The sequence below is a fragment of the Pituophis catenifer genome, unplaced genomic scaffold (assembly GCF_029215685.1).
Source record: "Pituophis catenifer annectens isolate HBS135680 unplaced genomic scaffold, rPitCat1.0.hap2 SCAF_17, whole genome shotgun sequence".
NCBI classification, from domain to species: domain Eukaryota; kingdom Metazoa; phylum Chordata; class Lepidosauria; order Squamata; family Colubridae; genus Pituophis; species Pituophis catenifer.
The window spans coordinates 1056443-1077912 of NW_027256897.1; the positions used below are offsets into that span (position 1 = coordinate 1056443).

Here is a 21470-nt window from a genome sequence, read left to right on the forward strand (position 1 = left end):
GCTTCCCGCGGGCCACAACAGTGTTTTTAACAACCTGCAACTTCTGCTTTTTGCCCACAGACGGAGCGGCAAGTGTCTCGCTGGTTCGTGCAGTGCCTCCGCGAACAATCCATGCTGCTGGAGATCATCTTCCTCTACTACGCCTATTTTGAGATGACCCCGGAGGAGCTGCTGACTTTCGCCAAGATGTTCAAGGACCAGGGCTTCGGTTCTCGGCAGACCAACCGCCACCTGGTTGATGAAAGCATGGACCCCCTGGTGGATCGGATTGGGTGAGTGAGTGCCACGCGCTGGGCCTTGTGAACCGTGACGGGCCACGGACCATTCTAGATAAATTTATGTAAGCCGGGGCATGAAAGGAGAACAGCTATAAGTAGTCCTTGCCTTAATGATCAAAACTGGGACCTGCAGCTCCGTGTTTACGTGACTGCAGTGGACTTAACGGCTTCACTTCCGCTGAGGTCATTAAACGAATCACCCACAGTGTGGCTTTTTTTTTGTTTTATCAAAGAGCCAAACGAGCCAAATGATGGTTTGCTTATGAGGTGAATCTTCTCACGCAGTTCTAATTTCTTGGTGTTTTGTCTCTTCCCCCCATAAACATACTTTTCAGGTACTTCAGTGCTCTAATTCTGGTGGAAGGCATGGAAATCGACTCCTTACACGAACGTTTGTTGGACGACAGGAAAGAGGAACATAAATTTGCTGGCAATGGACAGATCCGCCAGGTAAATCCCTCGCAAATCTCCGATATTCTCAATATTCATGTTTATTTTTACCTCACCATGTAAAATCTTTCAAGGAAACATTAGTAGGAAAAATAAAACTCTTTCCTGATTATTAAACCAGAGTACTCGTAAAGATTATTACTGCTATTTTATATAATATATATATATATATATATATATATATATATATATATATATATATATATATATATATATATATATAATATTTTATCTTGTCTTTTTTATCTGTGATACACTATACTCCTCCTCCTCCCCACAACAACAACTCTGTGAGGTGGGTTGGACAGAGAGAGAGAGAGGCCCAAGGTCACCCATCCGGCTTTTGGGTCCTGAGGTGGGATTAGAACTCACCATCTTCTGGTGATTGGCCTAAAGTCACCCAGCTGTCTTTCATGCCCAAGGTAGAACTAGAACTCACCGTCTCGTGGTGGCTCAAAGCGACCCAGGTGGCTTTCAGGCCTAAGGTGTGAACTAGAACTCACCGTCTCCTGGTTTCTAGGCCAGCATTTTCACCACTATAGCAGACGGGCTCTGGGCAACATTTGACACGCCATCCATTTGCTCCCAACAGGAAATGGACCGCCTGCTGCTGACCCTGGGCGACGTCCCCCATCACGCCCCCGTTCTCTTGGCCTGGGCTTTACTCCGGCACACCCTGAGCGCTGATGGGTCGAGCGGGGTGATCCGGCGGATGGGAAGCACTGCCATCCAAATGAATGTCTTCCAGTATTTGACAAAGCTGCTCCAAGCCATAAGTTCTGAAGGAAATGTGAGTCTCTAACCCGGAAGAAATACTCTTTATAATATTTAATAGCTGAGAGGCCTCCGAGCCCCATTTTTTCGTCGTTTTTTCTTTAACCTTGGAATTCTGTTCAGGCCACACCACACAATTTCGTCTTTTCTTGTGCGAGGAAAGAAAGTAGATTTAAGCATTTGCTAGCTTTAGCCCGTAGATTTTCCAGGGAAGAGGGAAAAAATGTAATACTTGTAGCTGTATATATCTGTAACTAAACAGATTGCGGATGGGGAATAAAAACTCTTCAGGCGGTCCTTGTTTAGTGACAGTGCAGGCAGTCCTCGTTTAGCAACCACCACTGAGACTGGCAGCTCAGTTGTTAAGCAAAGGGGTCACTAGCTAAGCTGCAGCTGCCTACGATCTTAATGTCAGGGTTCCAAGTAACGCCCCCAACGAAATCAAACTCCGAGGCTTGAAGTTCCTCAAAGCTAACTTTTATTAGGGATGTCATATTGGCACATCTGGGAAAACCCGAATCTGAAAGCTTCCGGGTTTTCCTCACCCACAAGAACGGTCAAGACCTTGCCCACATCTCCCACATGCCCACCACAGCTCCAATCAGTTCTTTCCCGAACAGAAGACGTCCTCGCATTTCTTCTTTGCACAGCTGCCAGACACGTTGGCCTTGAACTTCTCTTAGAGAATTCTGTTATGGCTGTCTCTACTACTTCACTCATGCAATCCCCCTTCCCAACTCCCCACGGTATGCTTTTGGCAGGCCTGGATCCTCAAGGCACACAGGTAATGTGACTTCCAGGCATGGCACTTAGTTCAGTTTCCATTTGCTTACAGACTGGATTGGATTGGTTGTAGAGTTAATTTTTCATCGCTGTTGTAACTGCGAACAGTTGCTAAACGAGGCTGTCGCTGAGCAAGGACCGATCTGTCTTTCACTGTGGCGAGAAAGGTCATAAAATGGGGCACAACTCACTTAACAAATGTCTCTAACTTAGCAACAGAAACGTTGGGCTCAGTTGTGGCCGTAAGTCGGGGACTACCTGTATTTCCATGGCTCCGGCTGTGAAACACTCTTTGTTTGCAGTGTATTTCCAGCACCTCCTGCATGTGCATTTACGGCCTCCTTTCCTTCGTGCTGACTTCCCTGGAGCTGCACACGCTCGGCAATCAGCAGGTAAGAGTCCAGGGTTTAAGAGAAATAGAAGAATGGGACGGGACGGGATAGGATAGGTTAGGATAGAATTCTTTATTGGCCAAATGTGATTGGACACACAAGGAATTTATCTCTGGTGCCTACACTCTCAGTGTACATAAAAGAAAAGATACATTCGTCAAGAATCGTAAGATACAACGATTAATGATAGTCATAGGGTACAAATAAGCAATCAAATCATATTAGGAAACAGTCAATGTAAATCTTAAGGATACCAGCAACAAGGTTACAGTCATACAGTCATAAGTGGGAGGAGATGGGTGATAGGAACGATGAGAATATATGAACGATGAGATATATAATGTGACATATGAGTTTCTCTGTCCCTTCCTCTTTCTTTCTTTCTTTCTTTCTTTCTTTCTTTCTTTCTTTCTTTCTTTCTTTCTTTCTTTCTTTCTTTCCCTTCCTTTTATTTTCTCAAGGACATAATCGACACAGCGTGTGAAGTTTTGGCCTCTTCCAGCATTCCTCCCTTGTTCTGGAAAACGGTGAGCTTACTCTGAAAGCGACACTTGACCCGTGTTTCCTTTTGAGTCACTGTTTCTGAAAATTTGGGGAAAATATCCGCCTTTTGGTATTGGCAAAACTGAGTTGGTCTTCTAACTGAGAGTTCTAAGGTACTCTTGAGTCTTGAAAATGATTTTAAAAGATTCCTTTGGTGTAAAATGGTTGAAAAAAAGCTACTTTTTATCCATAGTAAATACTCTCTTCCTATTTTGTCCTTTTTTTTTAAAGAAAAGGAATTAAAAAAAAAGAAGGAAATATATGTAGGTACATACGATTTTGGTTTTCTCTCTTGTATGCTTTCTTCAGGAAAAGCCGTAAGTTAAGGGCAACCAGTAGTTAAAATGAGATTCTATCCTTTTTTAAGGCCAGTATTTGAAACGAAGCAGTAGATCCATCTCACAGCAAAGCTAGTAAGCAAGCACATGTTGCAAAACAATGTCTGTTTTTGACAGCTTCTGTTTTATGCTTCTCATGCCAGGAACCAACAGCAGGTCTGGGCATTATTTTGGATAGCGTCTGTGGCATGTTCCCACACCTTCTCTCTCCTCTTCTTCAGTTACTCACTGCACTCGTTTCAGACAAGTCGACGGCAAAAAAGGTACGTATGAAAGTCAGAGGGAGAGAAATCAGTGTCTGTTGCTGTCGGGGGGGGGGTGTACTTTAAGGAGACCCTTTTAAGTCTCTCTCACTCAGAAATTTGAGCTAAGGTGAGCCTTTCATTCACAGAACTAGAGGTCCTTGGGTGATTGTGGTGGAAAGCGTCTGATTTAAAAACAAGCTTCCCTTCCCTTCCCTTCCCTTCCCTTCCCTTCCCCTCCCCTCCCTCCCTCCCTTCCTTCCTAGGTCTGTAAAATGAGGACCCAGATTGTTGGGGGGCAAAAGGCTGACTTTGTAAACTGCTTAGGGCTGTAAAGCACTGTGAAGTTGTATATAAGTCTAAGGGCTATTGCTATGGCTACTAGAAATGCTTCTTATTGTAGTAAAGTAGAATAACAGAATCTACAGAGTTCCTCCCACTTGTACTAAACAGAATCAAGGAGGAGTTGTGTGGAGTTTCTTCGTCATGCTTGATCAATTTTTTCTGCAGCCTCCCTTTTAATGACGTGTTTTCCCAAAGTTCCTTTCTACCTGCTTCTCTTCATGAGCACATCTTCCCTCTCTCTTCCCTCCCCCCCCCTAAAGGTTTACACATTTTTGGACAAGATGTCATTCTATATTGAGCTTTATAAGCACAAACCACCAGATGTCTTCCCTCATGAAGACGGGACCCTCTGGAGGAGGCAGACGCCCAAATTGCTGTACCCCCTTGGTAAGAGATGTTTTGGGACCCTCTGCCCTCCCTTCAAACACACGTGCTTGCTTATATTCGTGGGTCTTTGGTGCTCTCTGAGCTTGGTGGTTTTCTTGCAGACATTTCTTTACCAAGCTAGGTAACATCATCAGTGCTAGAAGGGAGTGGGGTTTGTCTAATGCTTATTTAAAAAAAAAGAGCAAACCCCACTCCCTTCTAGCACTGATGATGTTACCTAGCTTGGTAAAGAAATGTCTGCAAGGAAACCATCCAAGATCAGAGAGCACCAAAGCCCCCCACAGTTCAATCCCGAGCTACAAACATTCTCTTCTATCATTGCTAACATCCACCTTCTACTGTTCGACCGAACGAGCTGTTCCAAAACTATCTGGACCTCTCTTATCCCACTGACAGGCTTCCCAGTCTTGTTAAGGACCCCATTTTGTCGAGAGATCCTCTTTGTTCAAAACAAGTTTTATTCTGTTTTCTTTTTCCCCTTTCAGGGATGGGTCAAACCAACCTTCGGATCCCTCAAGGGACGGTTGGGCAGGTGATGCTGGACGACCGGGCCTATTTGGTACGCTGGGAGTATTCTTACAGCAGCTGGACGCTCTTCACCTGCGAAATTGAGATGCTGTTGCATGTGGTGTCAACAGCTGGTGAGTTTCCGAGACTTAGAGGAGCTGTTCCTGACCTTGCGGGCAGCATGTTTGGTTGGAAGATAAAAGACCCCCAAATGGGAGGCTGTCCAACTATTATAACAGGGAGAGGGGAAAAGGCATATTGGGAGTCCTTCCTTCTGATTGCATTCTAACTTTTGATGAACCCTGAAAAGGTACTTACGACCAAAATTTTAAGTTTTGATGATCGCTGCTACCTTCTGTTGTAACCTAGGCCCAAGTAGTTATTACCAGATACAATCAGTCCTAAACATACATATTTTATTAGAACAGCTGAGAATTACTCCATTCTGTTTATAAGATAACTGTATGACATCTTGGTTTAGTGGAAGTATTTTAAAACACTTCCATTAAACCCACACTGTCCATGTGTAGTATGTAGGTCCTTGGTTTTTTTTTTTTTTTTACTTCTTTTGGGTTTTGCCATTTTGTTTTTGAGGGGCCTGGGTTCATGGCAGAAAAGAGCCGCGTCTACCTTGAACTCTTCTCTTTCTCAGATGTCATCCAGCATTGCCAGAGGGTTAAGCCCATCATCGATCTGGTTCACAAAGTCATCAGCACCGATGTGTCAATTGCCGATTGCCTCCTGCCCATCACCTCCCGGATCTACATGCTGCTACACAGGTGAGCTCTTGAGTGTCCACGGGGACCTCTGCCTTCCGACGGAGCCCTGGGACTCCATCTGAGGTTCTCTTGAGGCAAGACGATTTCACCTTCAGCTCTTTTGCTCTTTTCTTTTTGCAGGTTAACCACTGTGATTTCTCCCCCGGTCGACATTATCGCCTCTTGCGTCAAATGCTTAACGGTCCTGGCTTCCCGGATGCCTGCCAAGGTAAGAGACCCTCGGTCATTTCTGTTCGGTTGGTGTCACTTGGCTGATGCAAAGATACTTGAGGGACCGTCTCACCCCACTGGGATTGGCCCTGTCCCACTCGTGCCAGCAGAAGAGGCAGGCGGAGGGTCCCATCAGCTTGATTATTCTGGCCGGTGGGGTCCAGAAGGAGGGCCTGCTCTGCTGTGGCTCCTGCCCTCTGGAACATCTCGCCTCCCCCGATGTGAGGTTGGCCCTTTCCTATCCTTTCATAAGGGCCTAAAGACCTGCCTGTGCCAGTCGGCTGTGGGGGAAACAGCTCAATGGAGGGGTTTGATTGAGTAATAACAGATCCCACCTCCCCTCCCTATGCTCCCGCCCTCCCCACATCTCCTTGGTTTTAATGTCTTTTTATGTTTTTAACTGCATATGTAACTAAGCCGCCCAGAGTTACCCTATGGTTAAGATGGGCGGCCAATAAATTTTACAAATAATGAACGAAGGAACATCTCTGACCTTTCTCCCCAGGTCTGGACTGATCTTCATCATACAGGCTTTTTACCTTTTGTGGCAAATCCGGTTTCTAATATGAGTCACATGATCAGGTAATTTGCTATACAGATAGTTCTCCACTTACAAGAGAAAGAGAGAGAGAGACCCTAAGACAGTGATGGCGAACCTTTTTGGCACCCAGTGCCAAAAGCACACGCACGCGTGAATACACATGCACGTGCCCCAATCCCCAAAATGCAATGCGAGCGCCCCCTGTGCATGCGTGTGCATTCCCTACACATGTGCCTTCCCCGTGCATGTGCCCCGGCTCCTGTTTTGGCTTCCAGGTTGGTGCAGGAGGTTTTTCAGGCCCAAAACGGGGTGCAAGGGGGGCACTTGCAATCTCGCAGTTTCCTCCCCCCTGCACCTGCCCAGGCTTTCACCTGGATTCCTGCCACGGAGAGGCACCTGCGGAGCCTGCGGAGATCAGGGAAGGCACAGGTGGCAGGAATGCAGGAGAAAACTAGGGCACGCTGGTGGGGAAAATGTAGAGATCGGTCAAGGCCCCGTCCCCATGCATGTGCGGCAGAGACCTGAAGAGCAGCTGGCTGGCGGGAGGCATGTGTGCATGCATGGTGGAGCTGGGCTGGGGCGACGGCTGGTGTGCCCGCGGAGAGGGCTCTGCATGCCACCTGTGGCACGCATGTTATAAGTTCGCCATCATGGCCCTAACAGTTAGCAGGCTGGCCCTAATGTTCACAATATACTTTGCCACTTGTATATAAAAAGAGATCAACCCCCCCCCTCCCACAATTCCCTTCTGGCACTGATGCTACTGTGTTTCCCAGCCTGCTGACTGTTGGGGTCTCTCTCTCTTCCTCCCCAGTGCAGAGGGAATGAACGCTGGAGGCTACGGGAATCTGCTGATGGGCATTGAGCAGCCTCAAGGCGAATACGGTGTGACCATCTCCTTCCTGAATTTAGTCATGACACTAGTCCGGGTATGTGCCAAGAGAGAGAGAGAGAGAGAGGCAGCCTCTCATCCCTTTTGGTGCTGTGCTGCCAGAAAGACTTGGCGTTTCTGCTTCTTAATTTTTGTCTGGGTGATTGAGTGGTGGAACGTCCCGTTTAACTCTCCTTCTGGCTGTTTTTTCGTCAGGGGCAGCTGGGCAGCACCCAGAGCCAGGGCCTGGTGCCGTGCATCGTGTTTGTCCTGAAGGAGATGCTACCAAATTACCACAAGTGGCGCTATAACTCCCATGGAGTGAGAGAAAAAATAGGTAAGCAGGACTTTCTTCTCCCCCACCCCCGCCCCCAAAAAGGACTGAAATTTAGCCTGTCATTTTTTTCGGGACCCTTCCTTGGTATTAACGTAGGTTTCCTTGTGAGGGTCTCGAGGGCAGAAAACTCTGCAAAGTTTTCCAGATCATCCAAGGATGGTATTTCTCAACCTTAGCCGCTCTTAAGAGGTGTGGACTTCAACTCCCAGAATTCCTCAGCCGGAACCCTGGGAGTTGAAGTCCACACCTCTTAAGAGCGGCTAAGGTTGAGAAGCGGTCCTTGGGAGGAGAGCTGAGCTCGTTCCCTTCTAACTCCCTTCTGAAAAACGGTGCATCTTTTCCCTTGTTTCAGGATATCTTATCCTTCAGCTGATCCATGCAATCTTGAACCTGTGCCCTGAAATGGATCCTCGTAGCAGGTGAGGTGGGGTTTTTCCCCAGCAACCTTATATCCTGGATATCAGGCCCTTATCCTCCTTCACCCACTCTGTCTGCAGCTCTATTCCTTCTTCCTGCTGCCTGAAAATTAAACTCACCCTCCATTCTTACCTTGATGGTAAAGCTTCTAGTCCTCCTGGTGGACTGGAGTGAAACAAGCCTCTTTGGATCCCTGGTGTGTGGTTGAAGCTCATCCAGACGTTTTTCCCATAGAAAGTTGAGCTTTCTCTCTCTCTTTTTTTTCCCCTTTCAGCAGTGCCCCCAGCCTCCAGGCCCTTTGCATCTTCAGCCTGGCCAATACAGAAGCAGGCCAGGCGGTCATCAGCATCATGGGCATTGGGGTGGACACCATCGATATGGTGATGGCCAGCCAGTCCTGCAGGTGAGTGCCTGCATTTTCTTAGTTTGGGCACTCTTGGCATTGCCAAGGGGCGTTCATTCTTAGATTCTCGATGTTGCCGAAGAAGGGGCCCATCTATTCTCCAAAGCACCTGAGGGCAGGCTCAGTAACAGATGGGATCTTAGCCGAGAGAGATCCAACCTAGAATTCAGGAGAATTCGATTAATTCCACAATTAATCAGTGGAACGGCTTGCCACAAGACGTTGTGGGTGCTCCATCACTGGAGGTTTTCAAGAAGAGACCGATACCTTTGTCCAGAATGATACAGGGTCTCCCGCTTGAGCAAAGGGTTAGACTAGGGCAGGGGTCTGCAACCTTAAACACTCCAAGAGCCATTTGGACCCGTTTCCCACAGAAAAGAAAACACCGGGAGCCACAAAACCTGGGTGGGCGTGGCCAACTCGACGTCACTCATTCCCACCAGTCACATGACCCATCCATAGCCACGCCTACCCAGCCGGTCATTAGGGCCAGCCAGTGGTGGGATCACCCGATGGAGCCACAGCAGAAGGCCCAAAGAGCCGCAGATTGCTGACACCTGGACTAGGGGATCTCCAAGGTCCCTTCCAACCCTATGAGTCTACATTCTGTGACTTGGCCTGAGGGGTCCAAGAGTGCCATGCAACCCTGTGGGTGGTTCTGAGTGAGGAGGGACATAACACCCTGCCTTTCCTGTCCTTCGGCTGCTGGTGCAATTCTGAGCAGAAATAGGACGTTTTTTTAACGTGGTTCTTCTTCTTGGCAACCCAGTGATGGGGAATCTCAGGGCCAGCTCCTGATCCAGACGGTGAAACTGGCGTTCTCCGTCACCAACAACGTCATCCGGTTGAAGCCGCCCTCCAGCGTCGTGTCACCTCTGGAGCACGCCCTGACTCAGCATGGTAGGTCCTTTCCTGCTGCCCTTTGAGGCTTTATCTTCTGCATTAATTTTCAGCTGACCGAGCAAAAGTTTTCAGATCCTGCTTATCCTGTGCAGAAACTCAATTGCCTATTGATCAATACTTTCTTTACATGTGACTTTACTCTCTTGATTCTCTGCCCTCCTTCCCAAACCCAGGGGCCCATCGGAACAATCTGATTGCTGTCTTAGCCAAGTACATCTATCATAAACACGACCCAGCCTTGCCACGGCTAGCCATCCAGCTCCTGAAGCGGCTGGCAACGGTAAGTGGTCCTTTTTCTTCTTCTGACACCGTTCATTGCTTGCCTTGCTTCTTGAACCCGGCCCAGCCAAGTTACAGATACCCTCAAGCAGGGGATAAAAACCAGCAAACAAATGTCCTGAAGCTGACCAGGCTAAGAATGCTAGCCAGATGAATACCTGGTAGGCAGGTTTTTACCCCCCCTATTTTTCCTCCCCAAAAACTAAGCTGCGTCTTATACTCTGAAAAATATGGTAAAAATACGGATTTTTTTCAAGGGGGAAAAAAGCCCCAAGAAACCCCAGTTGCCTTTTGGAAAAAGCACCTTTGGGTTCTTAACCGGAACTTAACGAATAGTCCTGATTCTTTGCATCTCAAGCCCAATTGAGATGATGGTCAGGTTGAAGTCCACACATTGTACATTCGTTGAGAAACACATTGTGTTACCATGAACCCTGTAATAAACCACACGGGGCAGTGCGCCCTTCCTGTGCTATGGGGGCACCTGGTGCATGGCATCTATGCCCTTCCTTCCTCATCTTTCCTCCTCTTCCCCCACCTTAGGTGGCTCCCATGTCTGTCTACGCCTGCCTCGGCAGCGACGCCTCTGCCATCCGCGATGCCTTCCTGACCCGCCTGCAGAGCAGAATTGAGGACATGCGCATTAAAGTCATGATCCTTGACTTCCTCACGGTGGCCGTGGAAACCCAGCCCGGCCTGATCGAATTGTTTCTTAACCTGGAAGTGAAAGATGGGGGCGAGGGCTGCAAGGTAACGCTCGTTACAGACCTTTTGGTAGAGGACGTCCCCTAATTCCACTCCCCTTTCGCTCCTTTTTCCTGGGGGGGGGGCATTCACCGTCAACCTGTGGCTTTACTCCTGAGTTGACCCTTGTTCTTTAGCTGTTCCCTTCTCCTGGCAGCTCTGCACATGTGCCCAGGCTCCAGCTGTTCATCTGCCCCACTGATGTCTGACTCCGAAGGCAGCTGACAACTGTCAGATGGCCCTGGCCCCCTCTCTGCCTCCGACGCAGAGCCCTTATCAGAGCCTTCCCCAGACTCCAGGACTGGCCCATGTTCCTTCCCAATCTCTTCACTGTCTGAGTCTGCCACCAGCTCTGCTGGCTACTGGTGGGCCACAACAGTTCTTGATTTATGATCACAACTCTTCTCTTATCACCAGACTGAAATCTGAAACAATCCATGCTGGGTTCAAGGTGGTTTTTAACTGTCAGCTATCAATTCAGTTTTTTTTGGCCTAAATCGAGACCTGGATCTGTTCTCCCTCCCCCTCCCCCTTCCCCTTCCAGGAGTTCAGCTTAGGGGAATGGAGCTGCCTTCACGTGGTCCTGGAGCTGATTGACTCCAAACAGCAGGAGCGCTACTGGTGCCCGCCCCTTCTGCAACGAGCCACCATCGCTTTTCTCCACGCTCTGTGGCAAGACCGCCGAGACAGCGCCATGCTAGTCCTCCGGAACAAGTGAGCGAACCACTGTGTCTCTCTCTCTCTCTCTCTCCTCTTCAAACTGCGAGCTTTATTAGTTTAGCAAAATATAAAATTCAGAAAAATGAAAATAATGAGAAAATAGCAGAGGAGAAGAGGAAGAGGGGGGGAGAAAAACCCACAGCATTTTGTGTGTTTCTAGGCCAAAGTTTTGGGGAAACTTAACCAACCCGTTGTTTGGAACCCTTCCTCCGCCGTCCGAAACATCTGAGGTAAGGAAATGGGACTTTCACGGGATGGGACAGAGTTTAGCCCCCTTAGTCGCTCTGAACCTGTGGGCTTCCTCTGCCTCTGGGCCGGGAATGTCCTGGATGTGCAGAAGAAAAGAAAAAGCAAAGAATTCCTGCGTGGTTGGATGTTTCCGCTCTCTGCTTAATGTACGCCTGCCAGAAATGGCACAAACATAATTGTCGTGTTCCTTTCTCTGTTCGCAGCTGAGTGTCTTGGAAACCTGTGCCTTGATAATGAAAATAATTTGCCTGGAGATTTATTCCGTGGTCAAGTAAGTGGCATTAAGAGAATTTTGGTGAAGAAGAAATTCAACCTAGGAAGAGGGTATAGTGGTCCTTACAGATGTTAGGGTTGAGAATCTTGTTCCTCACCTGTTTCTCAGAGATTATATAACAGAATAACAGAGTTGGAAGGGACCTTGGAGGTCTTCTAATCCAATCCTCTGTTCAGGCAGGAAACCATATAGCATTTCAGACAAATGGTTGTCCAATTTCTTCTTTAAAATGTCCAGTGTTGGAGCATCCATAACTTCTTTCAACTTTGTTCCAATATCTGGGGGGCTGCCCCAAAGAAGAGGGGGTCCACCTATTCTCCAAAGCACCTGAGAGCAGGATAAAAAGCAATGCGTGGAAACTAATCAAAGAGAGAAGCAACCTAGAACTCAGGAGAAATTTCCTGACAGGGAGAACAATTAATCAGTGGAACAACTTGCCTCCAGAAGCTGTGAATGCTCCAACACTGGAAGTTTTTAAGAAGAGGTTGGATAACCATTTCTCTGAAGTGGTGTAGGGTTTCCTGCCTAAGCAGGGGGTTGGACTAGAAGACCTCCAAGGTCCCTTCCAACTCTGTTATTCTATTCTATTCTGGAGGTAATTCATTCCACTGATCAATTGCTCTCCAGGGCAGAGCTAGCCTGCAATGCTCCACTTAAATTTTTTAGTGCTCTTTTCAGCTACCCAAGCTAGAACCTTCACCATATTTGATATCCGAGCTCCCTTAGAAGCTCCCTTGTGCAAATTTGCATCGAGGACCTTATTTTTCCATTCTCAGTAATGGAGTTTGAACCCATCCGCTTGTAATCCTGATCATATTTCAAGGGGAAATTGTGTCTCTAATTGTGTCTTTTGTGGCCTGCAGGGGATCTCTGGACCAGTCCTTGAAGGACACACTCAAGAAGTTTTCGGCTGAGAAGCGCTTTGCTTACTGGTCGGGCTACGTAAAGTCCCTGGCCTTCCACGTGGCCGAGACGGAGGGCAGCGGCTGCGCCTCTGTGACCGAGTACCAGATGCTGATCTCAGCTTGGCGAATGCTGCTTGTGGTTTCCACCAGCCACGTAAGGGCCACAGAATCTCTTGCTGCCTGTCTTGAAACGCTGAAGTGTAGGACCAAAGAGGAATTTCATAAGAGGATTAAGTCCTCGCTTAACAATTGAGTCAATTGAGCCCAAAATTGCTGTTGCTCAGGGAGATGTTCGTTAAGTGAATTTTGCCTCATTTTGTGGCCTTTCTTGCCACAGTTGTTAAGTGATTATTGCACACACGGAAACCTCTTTGTATTAATATCTATACATTAATGTTGGGATTTATAGGCAAGAGAAACAGGTCATCGCTTTACCGGTTTTAAATCGCAAGCTTGATTTTTCTCAGGCTGATATCGTGAACTTGACTGACATGGAGGTTCAGCAGCTGTTCCTGGACGTCTTGAGTGGGACCAAGGCTTTGGTGAGAATTCGCATTTTAAAAACCTATCGTGGTTCAGCCATCAGACCTATTTTTGCTTGTGGGTGATCTCGCAGAAATGGCAGAGAAGAGGCTGTTTGGAGGGCTTAGCCCTTTTCGGCCCATCAGTTCTGAGGGCCTAGCTCAGTAGTCAGCAAAAATATTAATATTTCCCTCTAGTTTTTTTTTTTTTTAAACTATGCCCTTGGCTTCAGAGTCTTAACTCACTGCCCAGTGAGTAGAAGACCCCGCTCTGCCTTCTTCTGTTCCTTGAATAGAGAGATTAAAAACAACATGCAAATGAATACCCTCAGTTTAAAAATATGCTTTAATTACCAGTTATTTTGCCTAAAAAGGGTCCTCCTTGTAGGGCCTTTTCTGGGGCAGCCCCACAATGTGTTACCCCCACTTCCTTGAGATGCAACCAAATTACAACCTTTGTGGTCCCTTCAGAAATTACCTTGATCTTTTATTCTTTCCCCTTTCTTATTATTTTATAATGCAAGTTTGCTAATCACAGTAATCCTTTCTAACTTGCGTGCACCTTTACTAGTTGATTTAAAATCTCGACTGTTTCAGTTTGATGTCCTGGACTTGGGTGGCCAATACCTTTAAAACAAGTAATAATAATTTCATATTGAAAAGACACTCATTGAAAAGAAATCTTCCCACAGCTGCTGGTTCCCACTTCCGGGTGTTGCCTGCAGTTAGGATCCATGCTGTGCACCCTCCTGCTAATTCTGCTGCGACAGTGGAGGAGGTGAGTATTTTTGGTGAAAAGATGCAGCTGCCTAGGGGAAAAACAAAACAAAACAACAACCTAATTTTGCATACGGAATATCACAGATTCGGTCCTGAGACTTTGCAGCAGGACTGAGAATATCTGAAAACCCAAATGTCTTGCCAGCTAGGAACGGGAAAACCCCACCAGTCGTTGCTCTAGAGTTCTACTGGGGAGGAAGTTTGGGAAATTGAATCCTTGAATGTATTTACTTAATTAATATAATCAGCCAGTCCGTCTCTCTCAGCCCAACCCACCCGCCAGAGTGGTGGTTGTGGGGTAAATAAGAGTAGGAAAGTGTGTTGAATATGTTAGCCACCTTGTAAAAATAATAAAAAAGGCAGGTTGTCAATAAATAAAACAACACAAATTGGCTACCTGATCAGCTCCATTTCCATGGGGATGGAGAAATGAAAAAGCCACCACCACCATGTTTTTAGGGCCTTGGGAAAAAGCAACAGGGCGGGGGCAACCGTATTTCCGACGAAATGATTTCCATAGAAAAAGGGGCCACCACCGAGTAGGCCCTTTTTCATGGTCCCACCAGGTGTACATCCCTAATCGATACACCCTCCTTTCCTGTCGTGCTGGGCCAGGTGGGTGTAAGGCTTGACCAACTCTGCTTAGGCGTTATCTTGGAGCCATTCTATGGGGCCCAGCTATTGTCCACCCCCAAAACTCACTTCCCGGAGCGATTCCCAAGTCCGAAGCTGCAACAGAGGCCGTCAGAAATACCTGGTAGGTTCTAACATATCTCAAGAGCCTTTCTTCCCCCTTTCCGCTTTTTCTCCCTGCTGTCAGCAAGTTGGGCTCAGCGGACGAAATCATCAACTCCTTGACGCAGATCCTGGACGGAGTGCTTCAGGCTGACCAGCAGATGATGGAGAAGACCAAAGCCAAGGTCTTCTCCGCGCTTATCACCGTCCTGCAGATGAAAGAAACTAAAGGTCAGTGGGAGACAGGGAGACTGCTTGCTGCAAGGAGGCAAATTGCTGGGAGGCAGAGGCAGGTGTTTTTTGTCGTTGTTTTCCTCCCCCAAAAAGGTAGGTGTTAGACTTATAGTCTGGAGCGTTTTATACTCCGAAAAATACGGTACCTGAGTTGGATGTCAGGGTCCAATTCAGGTAGTCCTCAACTCGTTTACTGACCATTCAAAGTTACAATGGCAACTTTTACAAAAGTCACGAAAGAAAAAAAGGAGAGAAAGAAGGGAGGGAGAGAGAGAAAGAAGAAAGGGAGGGAAGGAAGGAAGCAATAGCATGTAGACTTACATACTGTTTTACAGTGCTTTTACAGCCCTCTCTAAGTGGTTTACAGAGTCAGCCTCTTGCCCCAAACAATCTGGGTCCTTGTTTTACCCACCTCGGAAGGATGGAAGGCTGAGTCCACCTTGAGCCTGGTGAGATTCGATCTGCCAAATTGCAGGCAGCCGGCAGACAGCTGAAGTCTCCTGCAATACTGCACTCTAAGCACTGCGCCACCTCGGCTCTTTATATTGGCTTATTTATAATTCTGTTAAATATATTGAGGTACTTATAGTTATAAACCATCTTTATCTTTAATTCATACGTAACAATAATTATATAACAATAATAAGTCGTCCTTTCTAATGTGACTATTTTAAACTCCCCTCCGGCCTGAATTTTCCTTGCTTCACATCAAAGTTCTCTCTCTCTCTCTCTCTCTCTCTTTCTCTCTGTCTCTCCGTTCCCAGCAAGCGAAATCCCTCAGTACTCGCAGCTGGTGCTGAGCGTGTGTGAGACCCTTCAGGAGGAATTCATCGCCCTCTTCGACCACACCCGGCACTGCTTGACTTCAGGAGATTCCCTGGAGGACAAAGACAGCATGGAGACGGACGACATCTCCCGGCACAAGCAGAAGGACCAGCGAGATGGGGCAAGTCACCTCGCCTTACCAGAAGATGATAAGAGATGCCAGTTGCTCTTTAGCATCGTTGGGGGAGCGGAGGAATTTGATAATCGCAGTCTCCTTCCCTTCAGCCATCGGATGCTGTGGGGCGGCCCTCACTTCGCTCGCTCGTTAGATGGGAATCCAAGTTTCTGGCAGAAAGCATGGCAGGGTTTATTTATTGCCATTTATTTCTCCCTCCTTTATTACTGTATCGGTATCTCAAGGCAGCGAAGGTACTCCTGCCTCTTCCTCTAACGTCCCCACAACAGCAACCCTGAGAGAGAAGAGCTGGTCCAAAGCCAACCAATTGCTTTCCTGGCTAAGGCGGGACTAGAACTCACCGTCTTCTGATGATTGGCCCAAAGTCATTCAGTTGGCTTTAATTCGTAAGGTGGGACTAGAACTCACTGTCTCCTGGTGTTTCCCTAAAGTCACCCAGCTGGCTTCCATGGCTGAGGAGGGACTAGAACTCATCGTCTCTTGGTTTCTGGAGAGGCATCTCAGCCGCTAAACCAGACCGGTTCTCTTCTGTCCAATTCAGGGATTCATTTTGCAGGCAAAGGAGGCCCCTCCCTCCCCTTTACATCTCTGTTGTGTCACTGAAGGCAAAATCATGCCTCTCTAATCAGGTGGACTCAAGCCTCCCCCCCGCCTCTTTTCCCTCCCCCCCCAGGTGTGCGTGCTGGGCCTCCACTTGGCCAAAGAGCTGTGCGAAGTGGACGAAGACGGCGACAGCTGGCTGCACGTGATGCGGAGCCTTCCCCTCCTCCCCACCCTCTGCACCACCTTGGAGGTCAGCCTGAGGCTGAAGCAGAATTTGCACTTCACCGAAGCCTCACTCCACCTGCTGCTCACCTTGGCCAAGACTCAGCAGGTAAGCAGAGGGTTGATTGACAGGCCGGCTAGGTGCCCATTACAAGAACCACAACATGCCCACATGGGTCATTGTCCCTGCCTGGCATGGGCTGCAAGTACAGGCAGTTCTCGCCTTAACGGCCACAATTGGCCACACATTTCCCATTGCTAAGTGAGACAGTGGTTAAGTGAGCTTTGCTCCATTTTGCAAGCTTACCACCATTGTTAAGTGAATCGCGAATCTGGCTTCCCCAGAAGGTCACAAAAGGAGACCACATGACCCTGGGTCACTGCAACTGTCATAAGTACATGCCAGTTGCCAAGTGTCCAGATTTTGATCACGTGACCTTGGAGAATGCGCAACGGTTGTGCGAAAAGCCGTCATAGGTCACTTTTCCGGTGCCGTTGTGACTTCAGTCACTGAATGGTTGTAAGTCAAGGACCAGCTATAATCAGTTGTGTCAGTTGTGGACTTTGATGCGTGTGCCGCCCTCTTCCCCCCTCTGGACTCCTGTGCCAAAGTCTCTGGCAGAAAGTTGGCTTAGATTGGCACCAAATAGAAATCACCAGGCTGGGTTCGCTCAAGTGGCTGTGTGAACCCTTCCAGGGGACGGTTTCTGGGTTTGGCCAGAGCAGGGGTCTGCAACCTTAAACACTCAAGGAACCATTTGGACCCGTTTCCCACAGAAAAGAAAACACCGGGAGCCACAAAACCCTTCCCGTGCCTGACTATTTCTTGAGCGGCCACAAAACTAGCCTATGTAGTTGAATTAAATCTTCTGTTTTCTTCTGAAACTTTTTTCTTTTCTTGGAATTATCCATGGTTGGCCTACCAGGGGTTGAAAAGCCCAATAAATTGTGTGCTGGCGGGTGTCGCACACTAGCGGTTGTGACGATATTTTGAGTGATGGAGCCACAGCAGAGGGGTGAAAGAGCCACATGCGGCTCCAGAGCCACAGGTTGCTGACCCCTGGACCAGAGCTTTTGTGTGTGTTGTAAAATTTGCCCCCTGAGCTACCCCAGCCCCTGAATTTCTCTGATTTCCCCTTCTCTTTTAGGGGGCAGCGGCCGTGGCCACAGCTGGCATCCTTCACAGCATCTGCTTGCCCCTCCTGAGCGTCTACCAGCTGAGCAGCAACGGAGGGGGACAGGTGAGCGGGGGCTCCCCAGAAACGCACCCTGGAGAAATCCAGGCTCCCGGGTGCTGGCTTGTTTTCTTGTTCCGTGGTTTGACCTTGGTTGCCTGCGCAGGTCCCCGTTTCCTCTCGGCGGTCTCTGGACGGCCCGTCGTGGCCAGGCGTCTATCGCCTCTCCGTGTCGCTGATGGAGCGCCTGCTGAAGACCCTCCGGTACAACTTCCTGACCGATGCCTTGGACTTCGTGGGTGTCCATCAGGAGAGGATCCTTCAGGTGGGCTTCTCTTCGGTCTGCAAAGAGGGAGGGGCTTCGAAAGAGGACCAATTTCTGGAATTTGGAAGACGGGGTGGCCAAACCTGTCCTTCCTGCCCGGGGCCCGTCCCTCGAGAGCGGAGGAAAGAGAAGCATCCTAAATAGGCCAGGAACAGGAGGTCATCCCTGCCCCTCCCCCCCCAAACAACTGGCCGGTTAAAAAGAGTCCAGCTGTGAGACTCCAAAATGGGGTTAGGTCCTCCTTCGGTCATGAGTCTATCCATGTCTTTCGGCCAGACCTACAGGGTTGTTGTTATGAGTATAAAATGAAGGAGGAGGAGGACTTCAGCTCCAGCAGCAGAGGCAGGATAGAAAGCTTAGAGGTAGTCCTCCACTTACGGCCACAATTACAACCAGCGAAGCAAGACAGTCGTTAGGCCACTGCTGCTGTTATGTGAATCACACGGTCCTTAAGCAAAGCCGGCATCCCCCATTGACTTTGCTTGTCGGAAGCTGGCTGGGACGGTCGCAAGTGGCAATCAGGGGACCCTAGAACGTGCCACCTTCCTAAATAGAAGCCAGTGGCCAAAACACCTGGATTTCAGTGCCGTTGTAACTTCCGAACGGTTGCTAAATGGCTGTAATTCGAGGACTAAATCTGCGGTTGCAAGTAGGTGAGAGGGGATGGGGTCTTGGCAAGGCCTCTTGAGGGAATCAGCAAAGCACTCCGAGGGTCCCGCCAGCCCATTCCCCTCTGGAGGTGGGGAAACGTAGGGCTCAAGAGTTTTCTACCCGCAGTGCTTAAACGCCGTCCGGACGGTGCAGAGCCTGGCCTGCCTCGAAGAAGCCGATCACACCGTGGGCTTCCTCCTCCAGCTGTCTAACTTCATGAAGGAGTGGCATTTCCACCTACCCCAGCTCTTGAGAGATGTCCAGGTAAGGGGCAGAAGCGGCCTTCTTGTGTGGCACATCGTGGCAACATCTGTGGCCGAGATACCTGGGGGTGGTGGTGGGGAATAGTGAGCTTGACTGCACCTCTTGAGGCAATACTAAAATTGAATTATTTTTTTTTAAATCCCATCTTGGATTTACCCCTTGGAAGGGGTTACAACTTACAACCAGTCATTTAGCAATAGCATTTAGACTTATATACGGCACTTTAAAGCAGGGGTCTCCAACCTTGGCAATTGTAAGATTTGTGGACTTTTAACTCCCAGAATTCCTCAAAGCTGGCTGAGGAATTCTGGGAGTTGAAGTCCACAAGTCTTAAAGTTGCTGAGGTTGGAGACCCCTGCTTTAAAGTGTTCTCAATGTAAAAGCATTATCTGCATATTGTCCCCAATAATCCGGGTCATAAAATGAGGCTCAGCCTCACTAATAACTGCCTTGCTTAGCAACAGAAATGTTGGGCTCCCTTCTGGTCGTAAGCCAAGGACTATTTCCCCTCCTTCTCATCTGTTTCAGGTCAATTTGTGCTACCTGTGCCAGGCCTGCACTTCCCTGCTCCACAGCCGCAAAATGCTTCAGCACTACCTGCAGGTAAATCGCTGGTCCCACCTGCATGCGAGCCACATTCGGTCTGCCTGGGGTCTCCCCTCACTCCTGGGATTTCTTTCCAGGCCAAGAACGGCGAGTCCATTCCCTCGGCGGTCCTGCCTCGCCTCCAGAGAGCCCCGCAGATTTCGGCCAAGCCGGCCAGCCCCGAGTCGGAGGCGGCGGAGCAGAGGGCGCTGCGCACCGTCCAGTACAGCCTCCTGAAAATCCTCAGCAAGTGTCTTGCGGCCTTACGTCACTTCACCCCTGACATCTGTCAGATCCTTCTCGACCAGGTAGAGGGACACCAAATAGTTTGTCCTCTCATGAACGTCCCAAAGGTCCAGAGGCAACTGGACTTTCTGGTTTTTTCTTTGAAGACGTATCGCTTCTCGCCCAAGAAGCTTCTTCAGCTCTGACTGCATGGTGGGGAATGGAAGGATTTATACACCTTGCAGGCAGCCATTCCCCAACCGTCCACTCATTTTAAAAGGCTTGGGAAACACTACAATGATCTTTGCCAAGATTCTTCCTTTCATCTTTTCTCTAATCTTTCTAATGTTTTAATTTCTAATATTTTCTATTTTCTCTTATTGCTCTCGGCTTTCATACTGATGTATTCTCGTTGGGTTCCTTGTTATAGTTTCGTTTATTCTATTATTTTACTTCCGTTTACATTCTTTTCATTTCTTCCTTTGTATTGCTGTACTCCGCCTGGGGCAGCCCCACGGCGATAGAGGCGGCCAAATAAACATAGCCAATAAAAATAGCAAATAATACTGATTCTGCTGTGGGTGCATTTTGATTCTGCTTTCTCCCGCAGTCCCTGGACCTGGCGGAGTACAACATCCTTTTCATGCTCAGCTTTACGACTCCGGCCTTTGACTCGGAGGTGGCCCCCTCTTTTGGGACCCTGCTGGCCACCATCAACGTGGCCCTGAACATGTTAGGGGAGGTAAGAGTTCAGAAGAGCTCGTGCAGAGCGGAGAGGCACGGCCAGGCTGCTAGTTTGGAGATGCTGTATAGTTATTCATATACTGCAGTGGTGAGGCCACACTTGGAATACTGCATCCGATTCTGGCCATGGTGATAGGTAATGAGACCTTAAAGAGTGCAGAGAAGAGCAACAGATGATTAGGGGTCTGGAGGTAACATACAATGAACAGATGTGAGGAACTGGGTCTGTGTAGCCCAGGGGGTCAACAACCTGGGGCTCTGGAGCCGCATATGGCTCTTTCATCCCTCTGCTGCGGCTCCCTGTTGCTGATCGGCTCCACAATTGATAGGGCTTTCGGTTAGGACAGGTAGCGGAAAAAGGATGCCGTGCTAAGAGGCGACTCTATGGTGGGGGAACCGGACTTCCAGTCCGCTCCAGAATTGAACGGGGGCTTCCAGTTACAACCTTTGTGGCTCTTTCGGGTGTTTAAGCTTGCCGACTCCTGGTGTAGCCTAACGCAGAGAAAGACGCGAGAGCAGCCTTCCAGCATTGGAGGGGGTGTCACAGAGGAGAGGGGGTCGGCCTGTTCTCCAAAGCGCCTGAGGACAAGAAGTAAGGGATGGAAATTGATCAAGAAGGGCTCCAACCTAGAATTAAGGAGAAATTTCCTGAACGTGAGAACAATTAATCAGGGGAACGACTTGCCTCCAGTCCATCACTGGAGGCTTTCATGAAGAGACTGGACAGCCATTTGTCCAAAATGTTATAGGGTCTCCTGCTTGAGCAGGAGGTTGGACTAGATGACCTCCAAGGTATTTTCTAACCCTGTTTCCATAGGTTGGAACGGTAATTTA

The 21470-nt window shown here is 48.6% G+C and overlaps 1 protein-coding gene across 1 annotated transcript in view; it reads left to right on the top strand.

Moving 5' to 3' along the window:
• The window catches only part of NUP188 (nucleoporin 188), a 31485-nt gene that overhangs the window by 7343 nt on the left and 2672 nt on the right, over nt 1-21470 (top strand). The window contains exons 9-41 of the mRNA XM_070955646.1: nt 61-272; nt 614-728; nt 1321-1518; nt 2588-2677; nt 3139-3204; nt 3702-3821; nt 4406-4532; nt 5018-5173; nt 5692-5818; nt 5939-6026; nt 6534-6610; nt 7384-7498; nt 7657-7777; nt 8130-8196; nt 8469-8597; nt 9367-9497; nt 9674-9780; nt 10323-10529; nt 11068-11237; nt 11404-11473; nt 11696-11763; nt 12630-12825; nt 13139-13213; nt 13885-13970; nt 14793-14938; nt 15706-15887; nt 16576-16776; nt 17816-17908; nt 18009-18167; nt 18945-19082; nt 19611-19685; nt 19766-19975; nt 20503-20634. Of these exons, the coding sequence (XP_070811747.1) occupies nt 61-272; nt 614-728; nt 1321-1518; nt 2588-2677; nt 3139-3204; nt 3702-3821; nt 4406-4532; nt 5018-5173; nt 5692-5818; nt 5939-6026; nt 6534-6610; nt 7384-7498; nt 7657-7777; nt 8130-8196; nt 8469-8597; nt 9367-9497; nt 9674-9780; nt 10323-10529; nt 11068-11237; nt 11404-11473; nt 11696-11763; nt 12630-12825; nt 13139-13213; nt 13885-13970; nt 14793-14938; nt 15706-15887; nt 16576-16776; nt 17816-17908; nt 18009-18167; nt 18945-19082; nt 19611-19685; nt 19766-19975; nt 20503-20634 (4254 nt within the window). The remainder of the gene's footprint in view (nt 1-60; nt 273-613; nt 729-1320; nt 1519-2587; nt 2678-3138; nt 3205-3701; nt 3822-4405; nt 4533-5017; nt 5174-5691; nt 5819-5938; nt 6027-6533; nt 6611-7383; nt 7499-7656; nt 7778-8129; nt 8197-8468; nt 8598-9366; nt 9498-9673; nt 9781-10322; nt 10530-11067; nt 11238-11403; nt 11474-11695; nt 11764-12629; nt 12826-13138; nt 13214-13884; nt 13971-14792; nt 14939-15705; nt 15888-16575; nt 16777-17815; nt 17909-18008; nt 18168-18944; nt 19083-19610; nt 19686-19765; nt 19976-20502; nt 20635-21470) is intronic.